The 15817-nt window shown below is 40.5% G+C and overlaps 1 protein-coding gene across 1 annotated transcript in view; it reads left to right on the top strand.

Annotated features, from left to right (window-relative positions):
* TENT2 (terminal nucleotidyltransferase 2) overlaps nt 1-15065 on the top strand; it is a 62634-nt gene extending 47569 nt beyond the window's left edge. The window contains exons 13-15 of the mRNA XM_086630090.1: nt 3407-3498; nt 11989-12068; nt 13925-15065. Of these exons, the coding sequence (XP_086486216.1) occupies nt 3407-3498; nt 11989-12068; nt 13925-13999 (247 nt within the window). The 3' untranslated portion in view covers nt 14000-15065. The remainder of the gene's footprint in view (nt 1-3406; nt 3499-11988; nt 12069-13924) is intronic.
* The last annotated feature ends 752 nt before the right edge of the window (nt 15066-15817 follow it).

The following is a 15817-nucleotide window of genomic DNA, read 5'->3' as shown; positions in this document are numbered from 1 at the left end:
AGACATACACAACCTTTGCCAATATATACAAGTAGTGTTTCAGCGTTGTTAGGACGAATTTCAAAATGACAAACATTTTGGTCAGTGTCGCGACAGGTGTCTTCAGCCTGGATGGTGTTACCTTCACAAATGAATCCTTGTTGTTCTCGCACAATGCGTTAATCAACATCAATGGTTTGCCATTTATTTTCATTTTTTTGGGCCCATACTCTGTGCTCCAGAGGATAGAGTATAGTTCCCTTGTGATTCAATCCTAATGCAATGATGGGGTATATTGTGAATACTGAAGCATTGTATATGGTTAGCACAAAAGCTGTGGCTGTGCTGGTGGTGGAATCATTAGTAAAATTTACTAAGTACCACCAGGTTTGGAATTTCTTTTCGAAGTCAGTTGCATTACCCTAAATCACTTCTCTAATTTCAGTGGGTAAGGTGCCTTCTTCACCTTTCCTTATAATTGAAGTGGTTATTGATTGCATCCATAGTTGTGCTTGGATACAGCTAAGAGCTAGGGAAACATTATTTTGGACTGCACCAATTGCATCTACGATCAGTTCCTGATCTTTTTCATTCATCTTTTCCCATTTTGGTAATATACCTGTTAAAAGCCATTGATTAGTTCCCAAAGCCAATAGGGAAGATTGTAAAGGATGCTCCAGTTGTTTCAACTCACTGGTTGTGGCGATTAGTTTGTTCATCAATACTTCAGAATCCATGCTATTTAGAATTCCCAATCCTGTTCCCAGGATGCCAGTTAGGTCCCTTTTTGTTCACCCTAGAGTTCGTTTCAGCAGCCAGGTTGTCCATCGTTTGTAAGAGGTTTACAGAAATGATGAGCAGGCTGGCTGGACTCCTGAAACGTTATTTTGCATTAACAGTTCAACTCGTTTGAGAGACCATGACGGGTTAAACAGCATTTGTTTCTGGTCTATGTTTCTAATTACATATGGTCCAATGTCCAAAATTTTTCGATTGGTTTCTATGGGTGGTTTGGTACCAGGTGTTGTAACATTTATTCTCAATTTTCCCCAATGTTTTGAGTGGGTTGTGTTACATATGACCCTATAAGGATTTTTTACAGAGGTCATATTTAACCAACAGTTTCATTTTTGGTCCTTGCATAATATGATAGGACCTTGGAGTCCTATTCCATAACTAATTGTAGGTTTAATAAAGGACCCATTAGTCAACCTGCATCATACAGTAATGTCATCACCATGTGCCACAGTGAAAAAGGGTATGACTCCATTTTTATTATTTAAGGTGATTGGGGTGTCCGTACCATGATAGGTGATCACGGCAATGAACGTTAAGGGTCTAACCACAGCCTCCATTTTGAATTTAAATGTTAAACCCAGTGACCACGTTGCTGCCATTGACATATCACATAAACAGGTTTAATCAAGGTAAAATTATGCCAATAGTTCCCTTGTTCACTAATACAAGATTTGGTGACTTCAACGTTTACTGTAGGTCTAATGTGCTGCTGTTGTCATGCCATTTGCGACAACAAATTGTGGTGGATTCGTGTTTATCACATTTCCAGTCTTTGGTGACACAAGATTCAATTGTGATGTTTGAGTTAAATTTTTTCCATTCCGTTTTCAATAGTTACCATAAACCATAATTTGGGAAGCTTTTTCATATGTTGACCCAGTGATTTTCCTAAATGCTATTTGGGTATTTTGCCCAATTGTTCCTGTCAGGACATAAATCCGTTCATGGGAGTGAATGCTGATGCTGTAGTCACATGCTTTTTCTCTTTTGTCTTTTTTTGTGTTTGTTTTTTTGAGCAATTCGTCTAAATTTCTTGTTAAGCTTGTGTTGATGGTAGTTCATTTAAAAGACATGATAGGACAGTATTTGGTGCTTCCCAATATCTCTAATTTTTGCGAAAGTAGTCTACTGTGGGAATGAAGGAGAGGGAGAATGATGGGTTAGAATGCAAGCTGTAGTTTGCATGGAATTCTAGCAACCATAATCACCTGTACTAATTTTCTGAAGAACATATTGAGAGAAATCTAAATACACACAGCAGTGGGTGAATAAGTAATCTGAGGTGTCCTAAACTATGCTTCATGTGCTGTGTCCTGTTCATATTCTTAAATAGAAGAATATGGTATGTGTTCTATGGAAGTACAGTTATTCGAACAGCTCACTTTCATAAGTGGTTTTAATCATGAATTGTATCCAAGATAATTTGTAGAATTACAGGCATGGATTTATAGCTGATGTAAACTGTCTTATCACCACTGACTGAATGGAGTTATGACAGCTGATCTGTGGCCTAGGGAGCACAGAGCCTGTATTTTGATTTACAGTTGATATTTACAGATTTACCGCAGGTGGTTGATGCACCCAGCCAAGCTTCTCTCTCTTTGCATCATGTCAAAAGATTGATTCAGTTAGGAGATCACGTCAGGTGCACATAACACACCAGTACAGCTGGCAGCACCCTACCCAGCTGTTTCCAAGCCTTATGTAGTCAGGGCATATGGTGATGCATTGTTGATGATCCAGGCATTTCACTGATATGGTAGTTCACTGGTTTAGTTAAGAGCAGCTGAAAACTGGCTGGGTAGGTAAGAACATAAAACTGCAAGTGGTTGCTTTGGCTTCCGTTAACGTTTGGCACATTGTTGTGCCAAGCATCATAAAGATCAAAAAGATGTTTGGCACATTGTAAAGATAGCCCTGTAAACTGCCTGCTGTTCTTGTTTCAGTGTGATCATTTCCTGTGGTTTTGTTGTTGTAAAAGCGTGTGCAGAAGGTGGTAGAATATCTTCAAATGTTCATTTGAATTGTTGCTCTGTTGGTACCAAGGGTACCTACACTTGTAGGAAATCTGAAATTCAGCATATAGAGTGTTAGTGTGTTCTAATAATAGGTTCCTTCCACCAGGAATGCTGGTCTGTAAGCAAGCTATCTTTATATATCTTTATACTGTTGAATATTCTTTTGGTGGAATGCAGTATGTGACTTCATCTGCACTTAAACCCCTAACATTCCTTTTCACCTCACAGAAAATTCCAAAAGCTAGATTTGAGGCTATAATTTCTTTTGAACTTAGAAATAAATGTAGGTGTCCATATTCAAGTTGACATTGTTTTTTGAAAAAATTGTTCTGTCATGAATATATGTTACTCATGCATACCTGTGATGATCTGTTTTGCACGTTTTCATAAAATACACTTCTGTTTGTGGAAAATTTTTCTTGTTTCCTTTTCTTTATTCATTACTCTTATATAATGAATTACGAAGATTGGACTATTACACTAAATTATTTATATAAAGTACTGTGTTATCCAGGGTTATGACATATCAATTTGACAATTTTTTAATGTAAACTGATATTATTTTAGAATCAAGAGTTAAAAGTTCTGCAAATTATTTTCCTTTTCCCTAGTTGGAGCCATCAGATGATTTCAGTTCGTGAGGCCAAAGCTGTTCCAAGACCTGATGGTACTGAATGGAGAAACAAATTTATTTGTATAGAAGGTAAAATGTAAAGCTCTATTACTATTTTAACTGTTAAGATACTAAATATGTAAATCTGTCAGTTAGACTTTACTTTGCTTGTGTTTTAATAATGCATATGTTTAATATATTTATGTAGAAAATTAAGTTTAACCAAAGTAAATAGTGTTGGAAACCGTCCCTCCAAAAACATTTGAGAAGGAAGCTTGAAGTTCTATAGTGTTTAAAAATAGTTCTCCTGACCTTTTCTTCAAGAGCACTCATTGCACTGTTACTTTTAGAACAGGCATCAGGACTTTAACAAGGAACAGTCTTTATGACAGTAATCTGTGTCTGCAAAAATAGTCGTCAGTTTTGTCAAGACTGAGCTTCTGAAAAAACACAGTGGGCACATATTCACATTCCTCTTTAAGAATATTTGTTGTTCTAGAAATGCTCCTAACTCCCAGCAGTGACTAGATTAGGCATATGTCAGTCCCCTTGGGGCTACTATTTTTGGCTGGCTTGTGAATGTACAGGTTCTGCAGAGACCGTGTGATGCCCTCCAGAACTGGAGGGCAACCTCAGGCTACCTTTTGGAGTTGCAGGTCTCAGCCTTCTTAGTACAGGCAGAATTGGGCAGCAGCACTGTACAGGGAGCCTGCTTCATGTACTCCTGATGCCTTTCAGCTGCTGTGGGGAATCCACATGGAGAAGATGAACAGTTAGCATGCGTAGGAGATGAAGCTTGCACCAGGGAAAGAGAAAATAATAGACCAAGAGAAGGACTGAGATGTTAGGAGAATGAAAAGAGACACAGGAAAGGACTGAGTGGCGCTATGTAACTGGAAACAGTTGACACAAGGAGATAAGCAAGGAGAGTGAGAATCAGAATGCAGCAGGTGAAGGGGAATTAGAATCCAAGAGACCATGGATAAGGAACCAAGGTGGAAGAGGAGCAGAATTAGACGTAGGTGGTTTAGGATGCTTCAGTGAAGAGGGAAGTTTTGAAATGGGAGAGGTGGCCTGGGCCCTAGCTGTAAATAATGGAGGCTATTAGGATCAGGATACCAAGGGTCAAAGTTTTAGTTTTAGAGAAGAGCTTGGGCAGGAGCCAAATGGTATGGAAAGAGTTGTTACAGACTGAGAAAATTTTACTGGAGGAGGAGAGGGATAAGGCAGAAGTTCTGTGGCTGGACAGACATTCCTCAAGATGGCCCACTGGAACAGGTTGCCCAGAGAAGTTGTAGATGCCCCATTCCTGGAAGTGTTCAAAGCCAGGTTGGATGAGGCTTTGGGCAACCTGGTGTAGTGGAGGGTTTCCCTGCCCATGGCAGGGGTGTTGGGACTAGATGATCTTTGAGGTCCCTTCCAACCCAAACCATTCCATGATTCTATGATTGCTGGGAGTGGGAGTGCACCCATGTGTGTATGCACGTAATTTACTGTGTTTGTGCTGCTCTGTGCAAAGAATAATTGCCTAGTGATTAAATTAGTTATTCTGTGGCCCGCAGCTCACCAACTTGGCCATAATCATATGGACCGCAGTGTGAAGCCACATGATGGGATTCCTGTTCTTTATTTGATTTATGGGGGAAAAAGTCAGCTACCAGTCATAGGGGAAAAAAATACACTGAAAGACAACACGCGTAACTGCAGTCTCAGAGTTGAGAAATGTGAGAATTAGAGTATCTGCACAGCTGAAATGATTTGGGATGGTGCAGTGCAGGCATTGCCAAGGCTCTGGTGTGAATGTGGGAGGTGGGAATGCTGGGCAGCTGTGTCTGCTGTTGCCGCATGATGCTGATCCGCTGTGTTGCAGGGGGGCTGCGTGTTTCAAGCTCTCAATTTTTTTTATGACATTACAAAGTGGTTGAATAATTAGGTTTTCTTTCTGGCAAGTTGGAAGGTAGAACATCAGCATACGAAACAGGCATTTTGGAATTTGTATTAAAAGATCTTGATTACATACAACTTTTCTTTAAGAGTGCATCTTGCGTTTACACTACTAAAAAAGCAAAATTATCTATAAGTGGCACATCTGATTGCTTCCTGTTACAATGTGCTTCAAGACTTTGTTAAGGGTGGGTTTTAGCCTCACATCCAAGCTTTTACATCTAAATTGGAAATGAAAATTTAAATTTCCCATTTAAACTCAAAGTAGGCTTCATGTTTTTAACAGCTCTTAAGCTGAGCGAGTTTAACAAAGCATGTAGATAAACTTCTGCGTGCTTTGAGAAGCTTTTAAAAGCTAGCTAAACATGTCAACATACTCTGTTTTCCAAGTCTTTGTCAAATTTTCCAATTAGCAGACTGAAATTTCAGTAATTGGTATTATTGCATATATATTGTTAATATTTTAGATATATTTGTTGATAAATTACAAAAGTCTATGCCTGCAAGTTGCCATAATTCTGCACGTAGCACTGTATTTAAGTTAACCCTAAGAAAAAATTGTGTTCTGTTTTGATTTTTATTGCACCTAATTATCACTTGTATTTCTGCTGTTAGCGAAACAAATGTAGTAGAGATGCTCTTTTCAGGCAGTTTAAAATCTGGCAGGCTGTTAACATTATGGGGATTCAGAGAACGCTGCTTTTAGCTAATGTTTGTGAACATTCCTTGTTAGAAGCTCTAAATCACTAACGACTGTTGTGGTTTCAGTTTAAATCTTATCTATATCAAATAATATCATACGCTCTCCTATTGAAAAATACAGTTTGGAAAAGCTAGAAACATGGCAATTTTGTGAGACAATTAAAATGAGAGTCATTTAGGGAAACTGGATCAGAGGCCATCAGCTGTACCTGATTCATGCTTGTACTTTCACATCTTTCAGATCCACATGTTAATAATTCTAAAAATAATTTCTCAGGCAGGCTTGGTTTGTAGCAGTTCTGAGGTTTTGTGATTTCTTGTATTTTCACGTGGAAAGATGATCCCCTTTAGCCTTTCCCTCAAGCATCAGTGTTGCTGGCACCAGTGCCAGCACCAAGGGTCCAGAGGCTGAGGAAGGATCGCAGGTATGTTCGAACGAACTTACACTGCCGTCCAAGAGAACCCCTGTCGCTCCAGCCAGCGAGTCGGCTTTGTCGGAGGCCCAGCTGAAGTGTATGTACACCAACGCACGCAGCATGGGAAATAAACAGGATGAGCTGGAGATGCGTGCACATGAGCAGGGCTACGACCTTATTGGCATGACGGAGACGTGGTGGGACGACTCCTATGACTGGAGTGTCAACATGGAGGGGTATAAGCTTTTTAAAAAGGACAGGAAGGGGAGACGAGGAGGGGGTGTCGCTCTCTACGTCAGCAACTGGCTGGAGTGCGTGGAGCTTCGCCTGGGGTCGGAGGAGGAGCTGACAGAGAGCTTATGGGTCAAGATTAGAGGACGGGGACGGATAGGGGATGTTACGGTAGGGGTCTGTTACAGGCCACCTGGCCAGGAGGACAGAGCAGATGAGGCGCTTTATAGCCAGATAGGAGCAGCCTCGCGGTCACAAGCCCTGGTCCTCATGGGGGACTTCAACCACCCTGACATCTGTTGGAGAGACAATACGGCAGGGCACAGGCAGTCCAGGAGGTTCCTGGAATGCGTGGACGACAACTTCCTTCTGCAGGTGATAGAGGAGCCGACAAGGAGGGGTGCCATCCTTGACCTTGTGCTTACCGACAGGGAGGGACTGGTGGGCGATGTGAAACTTAAGGACAGCCTTGGCTGCAGTGACCACGACACGGTGGAGTTCAAGATCCACAGGGCAGCAAGGAAACTATACAGCAAGCTCTGTGCCCTAGACTTCAAGAAGGCAGACTTCGGCCTCTTCAAGGACCTGATAGGCAAAGTGCTGTGGGACGCGGCCCTGGAGGGACAAGGGGCCCTGGAAAGTTGGTCCACATTCAAGGAGCGCCTCCTCCAAGCTCAGCAGAGGTGCATCCCGATGAAGAACAAGTCGGGCAAAAAGACCAGGAAGCCCAAGTGGATGAGCAAGGAGCTCCTGGACCAACTGAAAATGAAGAGGATAGCCTATAGAGGGTGGAAGCGTGTGGAGAAACCTTTTGGCTGCTGCAGCATCCTGTGAAGGTTCTTTCCCTATGCAGGCTAACTAAGAAACACCTGTAGCTCGTTACACTGGGAAAGTTACCTTGAAACAGGTGCTGTAGCATTCAGCCAATCACTCTGGGAGATGGATGGTCAAGTGACCAATAGCTTTGACCCATCTAGCAAATCATGTGACTGCTGACTATTTAAGGCAGGGCGTTTACTCCTAAGGGCGAGGCATTTCCTCCTGAGCCTTGGAGGAGTGTGGGCCTTCCTTAGAGTAGAGCCTAAAGCCTTCGCATTAGAACATTGGTCTGCTTGGAGCCGCCTGAAGCCTTCCAGCTGCGACAACAGCGGAGACAGATAGCCTGGGAGGAATACAGAGAAGCTGTACGAGTGACCAGGGATCAGGTGAGGAAGGCTAAAGCCCTGAAGGAATTGAATTTGGCAAGGGATATAAAAAGCAATAAGAAAAGTTTCTATAGGTATGTAGGGGACGAAAGGAAGTCCAAGGAGAATGTAGGCCCCGTCCGGAAGGATACTGGTGTTCTGGTTACCCGGGACATAGAGAAGGCTGAGTTACTCAATGACTTTTTTGCCTCAGTCTTCACTGATAAAGCCTCTTGTCTTACCACCCAAGCTGTGGAAAGAACTAGCAGGGACTATGAGGATGAACCACCGCCCACTGTACTTGAAGAGCAGGTTCGGGAACATCTGAGGAACTTGAAGGTGCACAAGTCCATGGGACCTGATGAGATCCATCCGCGGGTCCTGAAGGAACTGGCGGATGAAGTTGCCAAGCCACTGGCCATTGTATTTGAGAAGTCGTGGCGGTCTGGCGAGGTCCCCGACGACTGGAAGAGAGGGAACATAACCCCCATTTTTAAAAGGGGAACAAGGAGGACCCGGGCAACTACAGGCCGGTCAGCCTCACCTCTGTGCCTGGCAAGGTCATGGAGCAGATTCTCCTGGGAACCATGCTAAGGCACATGGAGAGCAAGGAGGTGGTGGGTGACAGCCAACATGGCTTCACCAAAGGCAGATCGTGCCTGACCAACTTGGTGGCCTTTTATGATGCGGTGACAGCATCGGTGGACAAGGGTCGACCAATGGATATCATCTACCTGGACTTGTGCAAAGCTTTTGACACTGTCCCACATGACATTCTTCTCTCGAAACTAGAGAGGCATGGGTTTGATGGATGGACCACTCGGTGGATAAGAAATTGGCTCAATGGCCGCACTCAGAGAGTAGTGGTCAACAGCTCGATGTCCAAGTGGAGACCGGTCACGAGTGGTGTCCCTCGGGGGTCCGTGTTGGGCCTGGCCCTCTTCAACATCTTTGTCGGTGACGTGGACAGTGGCATGGAGTGCACCCTCAGGAAGTTCGCCGATGACACCAAGCTGTGTGGTGCCGTCGACACGCTGGAAGGGAGGGATGCCATCCAGAGGGACCTCGACAGGCTGGAGAGGTGGGCCCGTGTCAACCTCATGAAGTTCAACCAGGCCAAGTGCAAGGTCCTACATCTGGGTCATGGCAATCCCAGGCACAAATACATACTGGGTGGTGAATGGATCGAGAGCAGCCCTGAGGAGAAGGACTTGGGAGTACTGGTGGACGAGAAGCTCAATATGAGCCGGCAATGTGCTCTTGCGGTCCAGAAGGCCAACCGCATCCTGGGCTGCATCGAGAGGACCGTGGCCAGCAGGTCGAGGGAGGTGATTCTCCCCCTCTACTCTGCCCTCGTGAGACCTCACCTTGAGTACTGCGTCCAGTTCTGGAACCCCCAACACAAGAAGGACATGGACTGGTTGGAGAGAGTCCAGAGGAGGGCCACGAAGATAAGAGGGCTGGAGCACCTTTCCTGTGAGGACAGGCTGAAAGAGTCGGGGCTGTTCAGCCTGGAGGAGTCTCCGGGGCGACCTTATAGCGGTCTTCCAGTACCTCAAGGGGTGCTACAAGAAAGATGGGGAGAGGCTGTTCAGGAGGGCCTGTTGTGATAGGACAAGGGGTAATGGTTTTAAAATAGAGGGAGGTAGATTCAGATTGGATATTAGGAAAAAATTTTTTACCATGAGAGTTGTAGAACACTGGAACAGGTTGCCCAGAGAGGTGGTGGGTGCTCCATCCCTGGAGACGTTCAAGGCCAGGTTGGACGAGGCCCTGAGCAACCTGATCTAGTTGGAGATATCCCTGTTCCTTGCAGGGGGGTTGGACTAGATGACCGTTGAAGGTCCCTTCCAGCCCTAACCATTCTATGATTCTATGAAGATGTATTACTTTTTTTCTTTTAATATTCACATCCCCGTGTGTGAACAAAATAACTTCTGAGAGACTTTTGCTGTCTTGATGGTTAGAAAATGTAGTGATGTAAATAGTAGCTGATTGCAAAATTATTCTTGCTGTGCTCCAGAGAATGAGGGTTTTTTTGACAGTCACTAACTACACGGGAAGAATAAAAGGAAGATGTGAGTCAGCTTTTGTGACTAGGGTGCATTTTTTCCCCTGACAGTTTCAGAAGATTTTACAGCTTTGCTCTTGTTACTTTAAAAATTATTTATCCCCCAATACAACCTGAAGTACATAAAAGTCCTAGCATTAAAGAAACAGTTAACATTAGGCTTAAGAAACACAAAAGAAATGCTGTATTGCTTCACACGGTAACTGACATGGATTTCTTAGTGGCAGTAGGTCACTGTGTCAAATTATGTGACTGACTGTACCTTTTTTATTTGATTGCTAATTTTTTGGTCCGATCTAAATGCACGATTGTCATGGTTTTGGCTGGGATAGAGTTAATTTTCTTCCTAGTAGCTGGTATGGCGCTGTGTTTTGGATTTAGTGTGAGAATAATGTTGATAACAGACTGATGTTTTAGTTGTTGTGTAGAGCTTATACTAAGTAAAGGACTTTTCAGCTTCCCATGCTCTGCCAGCAAGGAGGTGGACAAGAAGCTGAGAGGGAACACAGCCCGGACAGCTGACCTCAACTGACCAAAGGGATATTCCATACCATATGACAGCATGCTCAGTATATAAAATGGGGGGAGTTGGCCAGCGGGGCAGGATCACTGCTGGGGGATGGGCTGGGCATAGGTCAGCGAGTGGTGAACAATTGCACTGTGCCTCACTGATTTTGTATATTGTTTTATTATTGCTATTATTGTTATTCTTTTTATATTTTTTTTCCTTTGCTGTCCTATTAAACTCTCAACCCACGTGTTTTACTTTTTTTCAATTTTCCTCTCCTTCCGACTAAGGTGGGGGAGAGGAGTGACCAAGTGGCTGCGTGGTGCTTAGTTGCTCACTGGGGTTAAACCACGACGATGATGCTTTCTAAAGTAAATAAATCTGCCTTTTTTAATTTCCACTGAAAACTTTATAGGTAGTTTGAAGAGAAGCCTTCTAGAAATCTACCAAATGCAACATCTGTTGCATGCGTGAATTTAAATAGCTTGCAGAAATAAAAAACAAATGCAATGGAGCATGTTCCAAATTCGAAGTCCCAGTCTCCATAATGATATAAGCCCTTCTGATGTGTGTTACATGCTTTATTTTACTGTATGTCCCTATCTGAATAAAAGCAATTCATAACCAATTAAACAAAAAAGCTACCTGATCTAGCAAATACTTCTGTGGTTCTGTGGTCCTTAAGGACTTTCATACATTCTGCCAGTGTGAAATATACCATGTTACTTAAGCAGTTCTCTAGTAAGTCTAAAAAGACTATAAAATCTGTTTTGTTGCGCATTTTAATGCATAGTCTCAGCATCATAATTTTTTTAGTATCTATTGCTTTAATGTTGGCAACCCTATCAGTAGCAAGGAGTACTTTTTAACCCTTCCATTAAAAAAAAAAAAGAAATTCCAAAGTATTAATTATGTTAGCCAGATAAAAAGGGAAAACATCACATAGATTTGTAGTCTGTTAGAAGGTGGAAGCCCTAAATTGTTAACTTATGAATAGATATTACAGAATAGGTATGAACTGATAAAATATATTTTTACATCAGTTGATACATCTTGTATGAAAAATTATAGTAAATATTTTACTGTACTCCTTGTATTTCACTGAGAAGCTGTTGAGCAAGATTGATCTAAAGTGAACAGTTCAAGAGGCACATGTGTAGTTAAGTTTCAAAACATTTTCATATTCAAAATCATATTCTGATATGTCATCACAGACTATTAAGCAGAATCAAATAATTACTGATGCATAAATTCAGCACAATCATAGTGTGCTTCAATAGATATAATAACCTGACTGTATTATAGATGACATACCATTAGACCATTCATGGTTTGGGGCTTTGTTTTAGATGAATGTTAGGTAGAAATAAAGACTGAGAAGCAAAATAGAATCAGCCACTGAAAACGCTCTTGGGAAGCAATGGTATGTTGACTCTTCCGGATTTTCTCTGATTACTTACTTAGTGAAGACAGCCTAGCTCTAGGTTTTTTTAACACTTTAAATGTTTGTGTTTGATCTTGCAGAACCCTTTGATGGGACAAACACTGCTAGAGCTGTACGTGAAAAACAGAAGTTTGATATTATCAAAAGTGAATTTCTGAAGGTAAAAAGTACATCTCATTTAATTTTTCCAGTCACTTTGGTTTTCAAGGTAGTTCTACAAATGCTAGTCATTGAACTTGCCTGTTTCTGATGGTTGTATTATGAATACTACTATACTTTGTACTAAATAAATAATAGAAATTTATTTTTAAAAAAATTGTGGAAAACTATTTAGTAAGAGTATTTGTTCATGTCTGCCATTAAGCATCAGGCTTAAATTGAAATGGATACTTGAAATAGTAAACCCTTTGTCTTAGATTTACTTGCGTGTGTGAAATTCTAGTGATAGTTAATAGCTTCAGAATTACAACTTTGTCTTCATTCATTATTTCTTCCTACATGAATTTGGCTGGTAATAAACAGCATCTTATACTTCTTACTACTCGTTTTTTATAAATATCACTACCAATGGTTTTCTTGTCGATTTTCACAACTGTATTAAATTGGTACTTTCCTTTAAGGAGGCCACACTTAAAATTTTAGAACATGAGTGATTCATACTGGAGCTTTCACTGTTCCAGTCAGTGAAGGAGGCAACGGCACCATGAAGCAAGCGAAGATTTAGGCCTTGGTTAAATATTCTTTTTCTAAAAATCCTTGCTACAAACTCTCTTTTATGCTTGTCTCCTATCATAGGCATTGCATTTGGAATTGCAGCTTAAATTCTAGTTTTCTGAGATCTCTGACTCTTCACAATGTAGTTATGAGTAGGGATTAATGCGCAGAACAGGCTTCCAGCTTTAACCAGTTAGACTCCCCTGTTATGTTGTCATTGGAGGCTCGTGTTTACTTGAGTTAATCAATCAAGTCCTTAAATATCTTGAGGGCTTCTCCAGCAAAAAGGAAATCAATGCCAGATGCTTGTAATAAAACAAATGCTATAAGGTGTTGCTGTAGTCAGAAAAGGATAATTTTTTCGCTTTGTAATTCTGTTCAGAAATGACGATTTCCTTCTAGTTAACCATGTTAGTGTACAAAATACTGAACTATTCACATACTTTTACATAAAATATTTGATTCTGTGAATCTGCTGAAGCAGTGGTTTATAGAGTAGTTTGGCTTTCTCACCGTTCTGTGAAATCAGAGTGAACTTCTCTGAAATTCAGAGTTTTCAGTTAAAAAATTGATTTCAAACCTGCATGGTTTTCTGAAAAATGTAAAAGCAGCTGTTTGATTCTAGCTGACTGGAAGCCTATACACTAGAATGTCACAGCGTGAAAAAATTTCCTCTTTACTAGGAACTATGAGGAATGACAGTTGCTTAAAACTGCAAGGACTTATTAATACCTCGCACTTTTTTTAAGAAGCCTAAGGAACCTGTGTGTCTCATTGCCCTTGAGAGATTATTCTTCCTGTGGTTTTCATTACACATTGCAGTTTTAATGAATTCTGCATAAGGATAGGAGGATCACTGCAGTTATTTGCAGGTTTGTGGCCTGACAGATGTGACCTGGAATTCATACTAGAATACAGAAGAAAATTGAAATAACCTATTTTAAAGACATAATTAAGTTTTGGAAATGTCAGTGTATAACATCTTGTATCAGGAACTTTGACCTGTGAATTTGAGACCATTATTTTGCAGTCAGAATATCAATGTTAAATAATGTTAACATCTCAATTTCCACAAATCCACTTTATTCTTGAAAAGCTATACCTTCCTCAATAGTTGATTGCATTTTGTGTACCTTTTGGATTTTTTTCTCTCTAAAAACCAAAACCTTTAAATCCCCTCTCCTTTCAAGAAGGGGAAAAATATCAACCTTTGTAGATCTGTGAGACTTACAGCTTATGATAGTATTTAAGTATTAATGGCAAAGATATTTAGCCTTTTAAAACCTTCTGCTTTTTTCCCAGTCTTGGCAGGTATTACGAGACAGGAAAGACCTGAACTCTATATTTCCTTTAAGAGCAGCTGTCTGGAAAAGATAACCAACTTTTTTCACTTTCTTCTTATTGGATCCTACTGGAATGAAGAACAGTATCAAAATCGAGAGGCAGTTACCCCATGTTTTTTTATGACTTATTTTTCTCTGTAAACGATTTTGTTAACGAAATACTTGTTTATAGGAAAGATTGCACGTTTTGCTACCGACATTTGTTAATACAGCTGTTCATTCAAAGATATGTTTTCTGAAAATGCTTGTGGTGTTGACTTCTAGAAGAAATTCAAACAGCAAACCACAAGAAAAAATCCATTGTAAGTAAAGTATGGGAATATACTGACTTGTGTTTCCTATAATCTGAGCAATCATTAATTCTGACACATTAAACCATGAAATAAAGATTCAGAGCTAAAAAAGTTTGACAATGTCCTTAAGGCATTACACACAGTACTCACTTCTTGATGAAAAGACAGCCCGTGCATTACATCTGCTTTTAATTGCAGTAAGCGCTTTTGCTCAACTTGGCAGTTTGCAGTTTTATTTCCCTTTTATATGGAACAACAAACAACAGTTTATGAAAATTAAGCTAGATTATGGTTGGTAGTGTTCTGGATATCAAGAACTGTAATCTAAACTGGAATTTCCAAGCAACAGTTGTACTACAAAGAAGTTAAAATAAAAAAGGACAAATCATTATGCATAAATGCTTCATATTCACACAGAGTAGGCAAGATACTTTTTAGTGCTTCCTTTTAAATAGTTGAAGTAGTAGTGACGTCTGTGTTGGGGGGGAAAAAAAAAACAAACACAAAAACCAAACACCACACGACCCTACCACTGCTACAGTAAGCTGGGCTTCTGGTTTATGTAATATTTGTAAATTGGTCAGCTGCTGTAAATTGAATTTAAATAAGTAATCTTTAAAATTTTAGCATTTCCAAAATAATATTTTGAACCTTCTTTTAGACCTGCTGTAGCACAATTTGTGTCTCTCATATACTTGTTTTTGAAGACCAATGCATTGTTAAAATTATTCTTACCATTTGTGTCAAATTCATGTTTTGATTTTTTAAAGTTTTGTATGGTGAAATAAAGTTTGTACATGGAAGATACAGCTTATTTGTCCAGTTTGGGTTATGTCGTACTGTATATTTTAAAAGTTTCCTATAATTAAGTAGAAAAGGAAATGCCCTGTAAAGGTAACGCTTCTGTTGTAAATCATAAACTTCTATATGGCTCTTCAGTGCTGCATCTGTGTACAGGTAGAAGTTTCATCTATGGCCATCTCTAACAAGGTTGTGAAAACCCTTATAGGTGTGTAAAATAACAAGCATTGTCTCTTCTTGTGCAAATTTTTAAGTTCTAATTTATTTCAGTTTTCACAATTTAGTGGTTCTAGAAACTGTAAATTATTTGCGTACTGTGAGGTTAGTTACTACACCCTTCATCATGATCTAGTCCATGTAAGATTTTGGCTTGCTTCTTAAAACACCTTTGTTCTGCAATTTAAACAGTCTTTCAGTTTTAATCCGACTCTAGCAATCCACTAAAATGTTCTCCCTCCTTGCATATGTTCCCCCTCACTGCCCTTCCTCTTCATAAGATGGTAGACTTGGTCTCAGTGAAACTTTCACTTTGACCTTTCCGTTTATGTAAAATGGAAGCACAAGTTTTTAGTGCAGGATGATGTCGGGATTCAAAGATGCTCTACAAGCCTTAGATGGATTTTGGGGAGAGGGAATGGCTGATCTTTTTTTCAAAAGGTGCTGGCTATCTCTTTGTCTAGAAAATCTAAAACTTTCCCAAAGTAGGATGACTAAGAAGGGACATACGTGTTGAAACTTGGCAAAAATGTATTTCAAGT

The sequence above is a fragment of the Tauraco erythrolophus genome, chromosome Z (genome assembly GCF_009769465.1).
Source record: "Tauraco erythrolophus isolate bTauEry1 chromosome Z, bTauEry1.pri, whole genome shotgun sequence".
Taxonomy (NCBI): Eukaryota; Metazoa; Chordata; class Aves; order Musophagiformes; family Musophagidae; genus Tauraco; species Tauraco erythrolophus.
The sequence above is the reverse complement of the archived record's forward strand: the minus strand, read 5'-3'. Positions and strand labels throughout refer to the sequence as shown.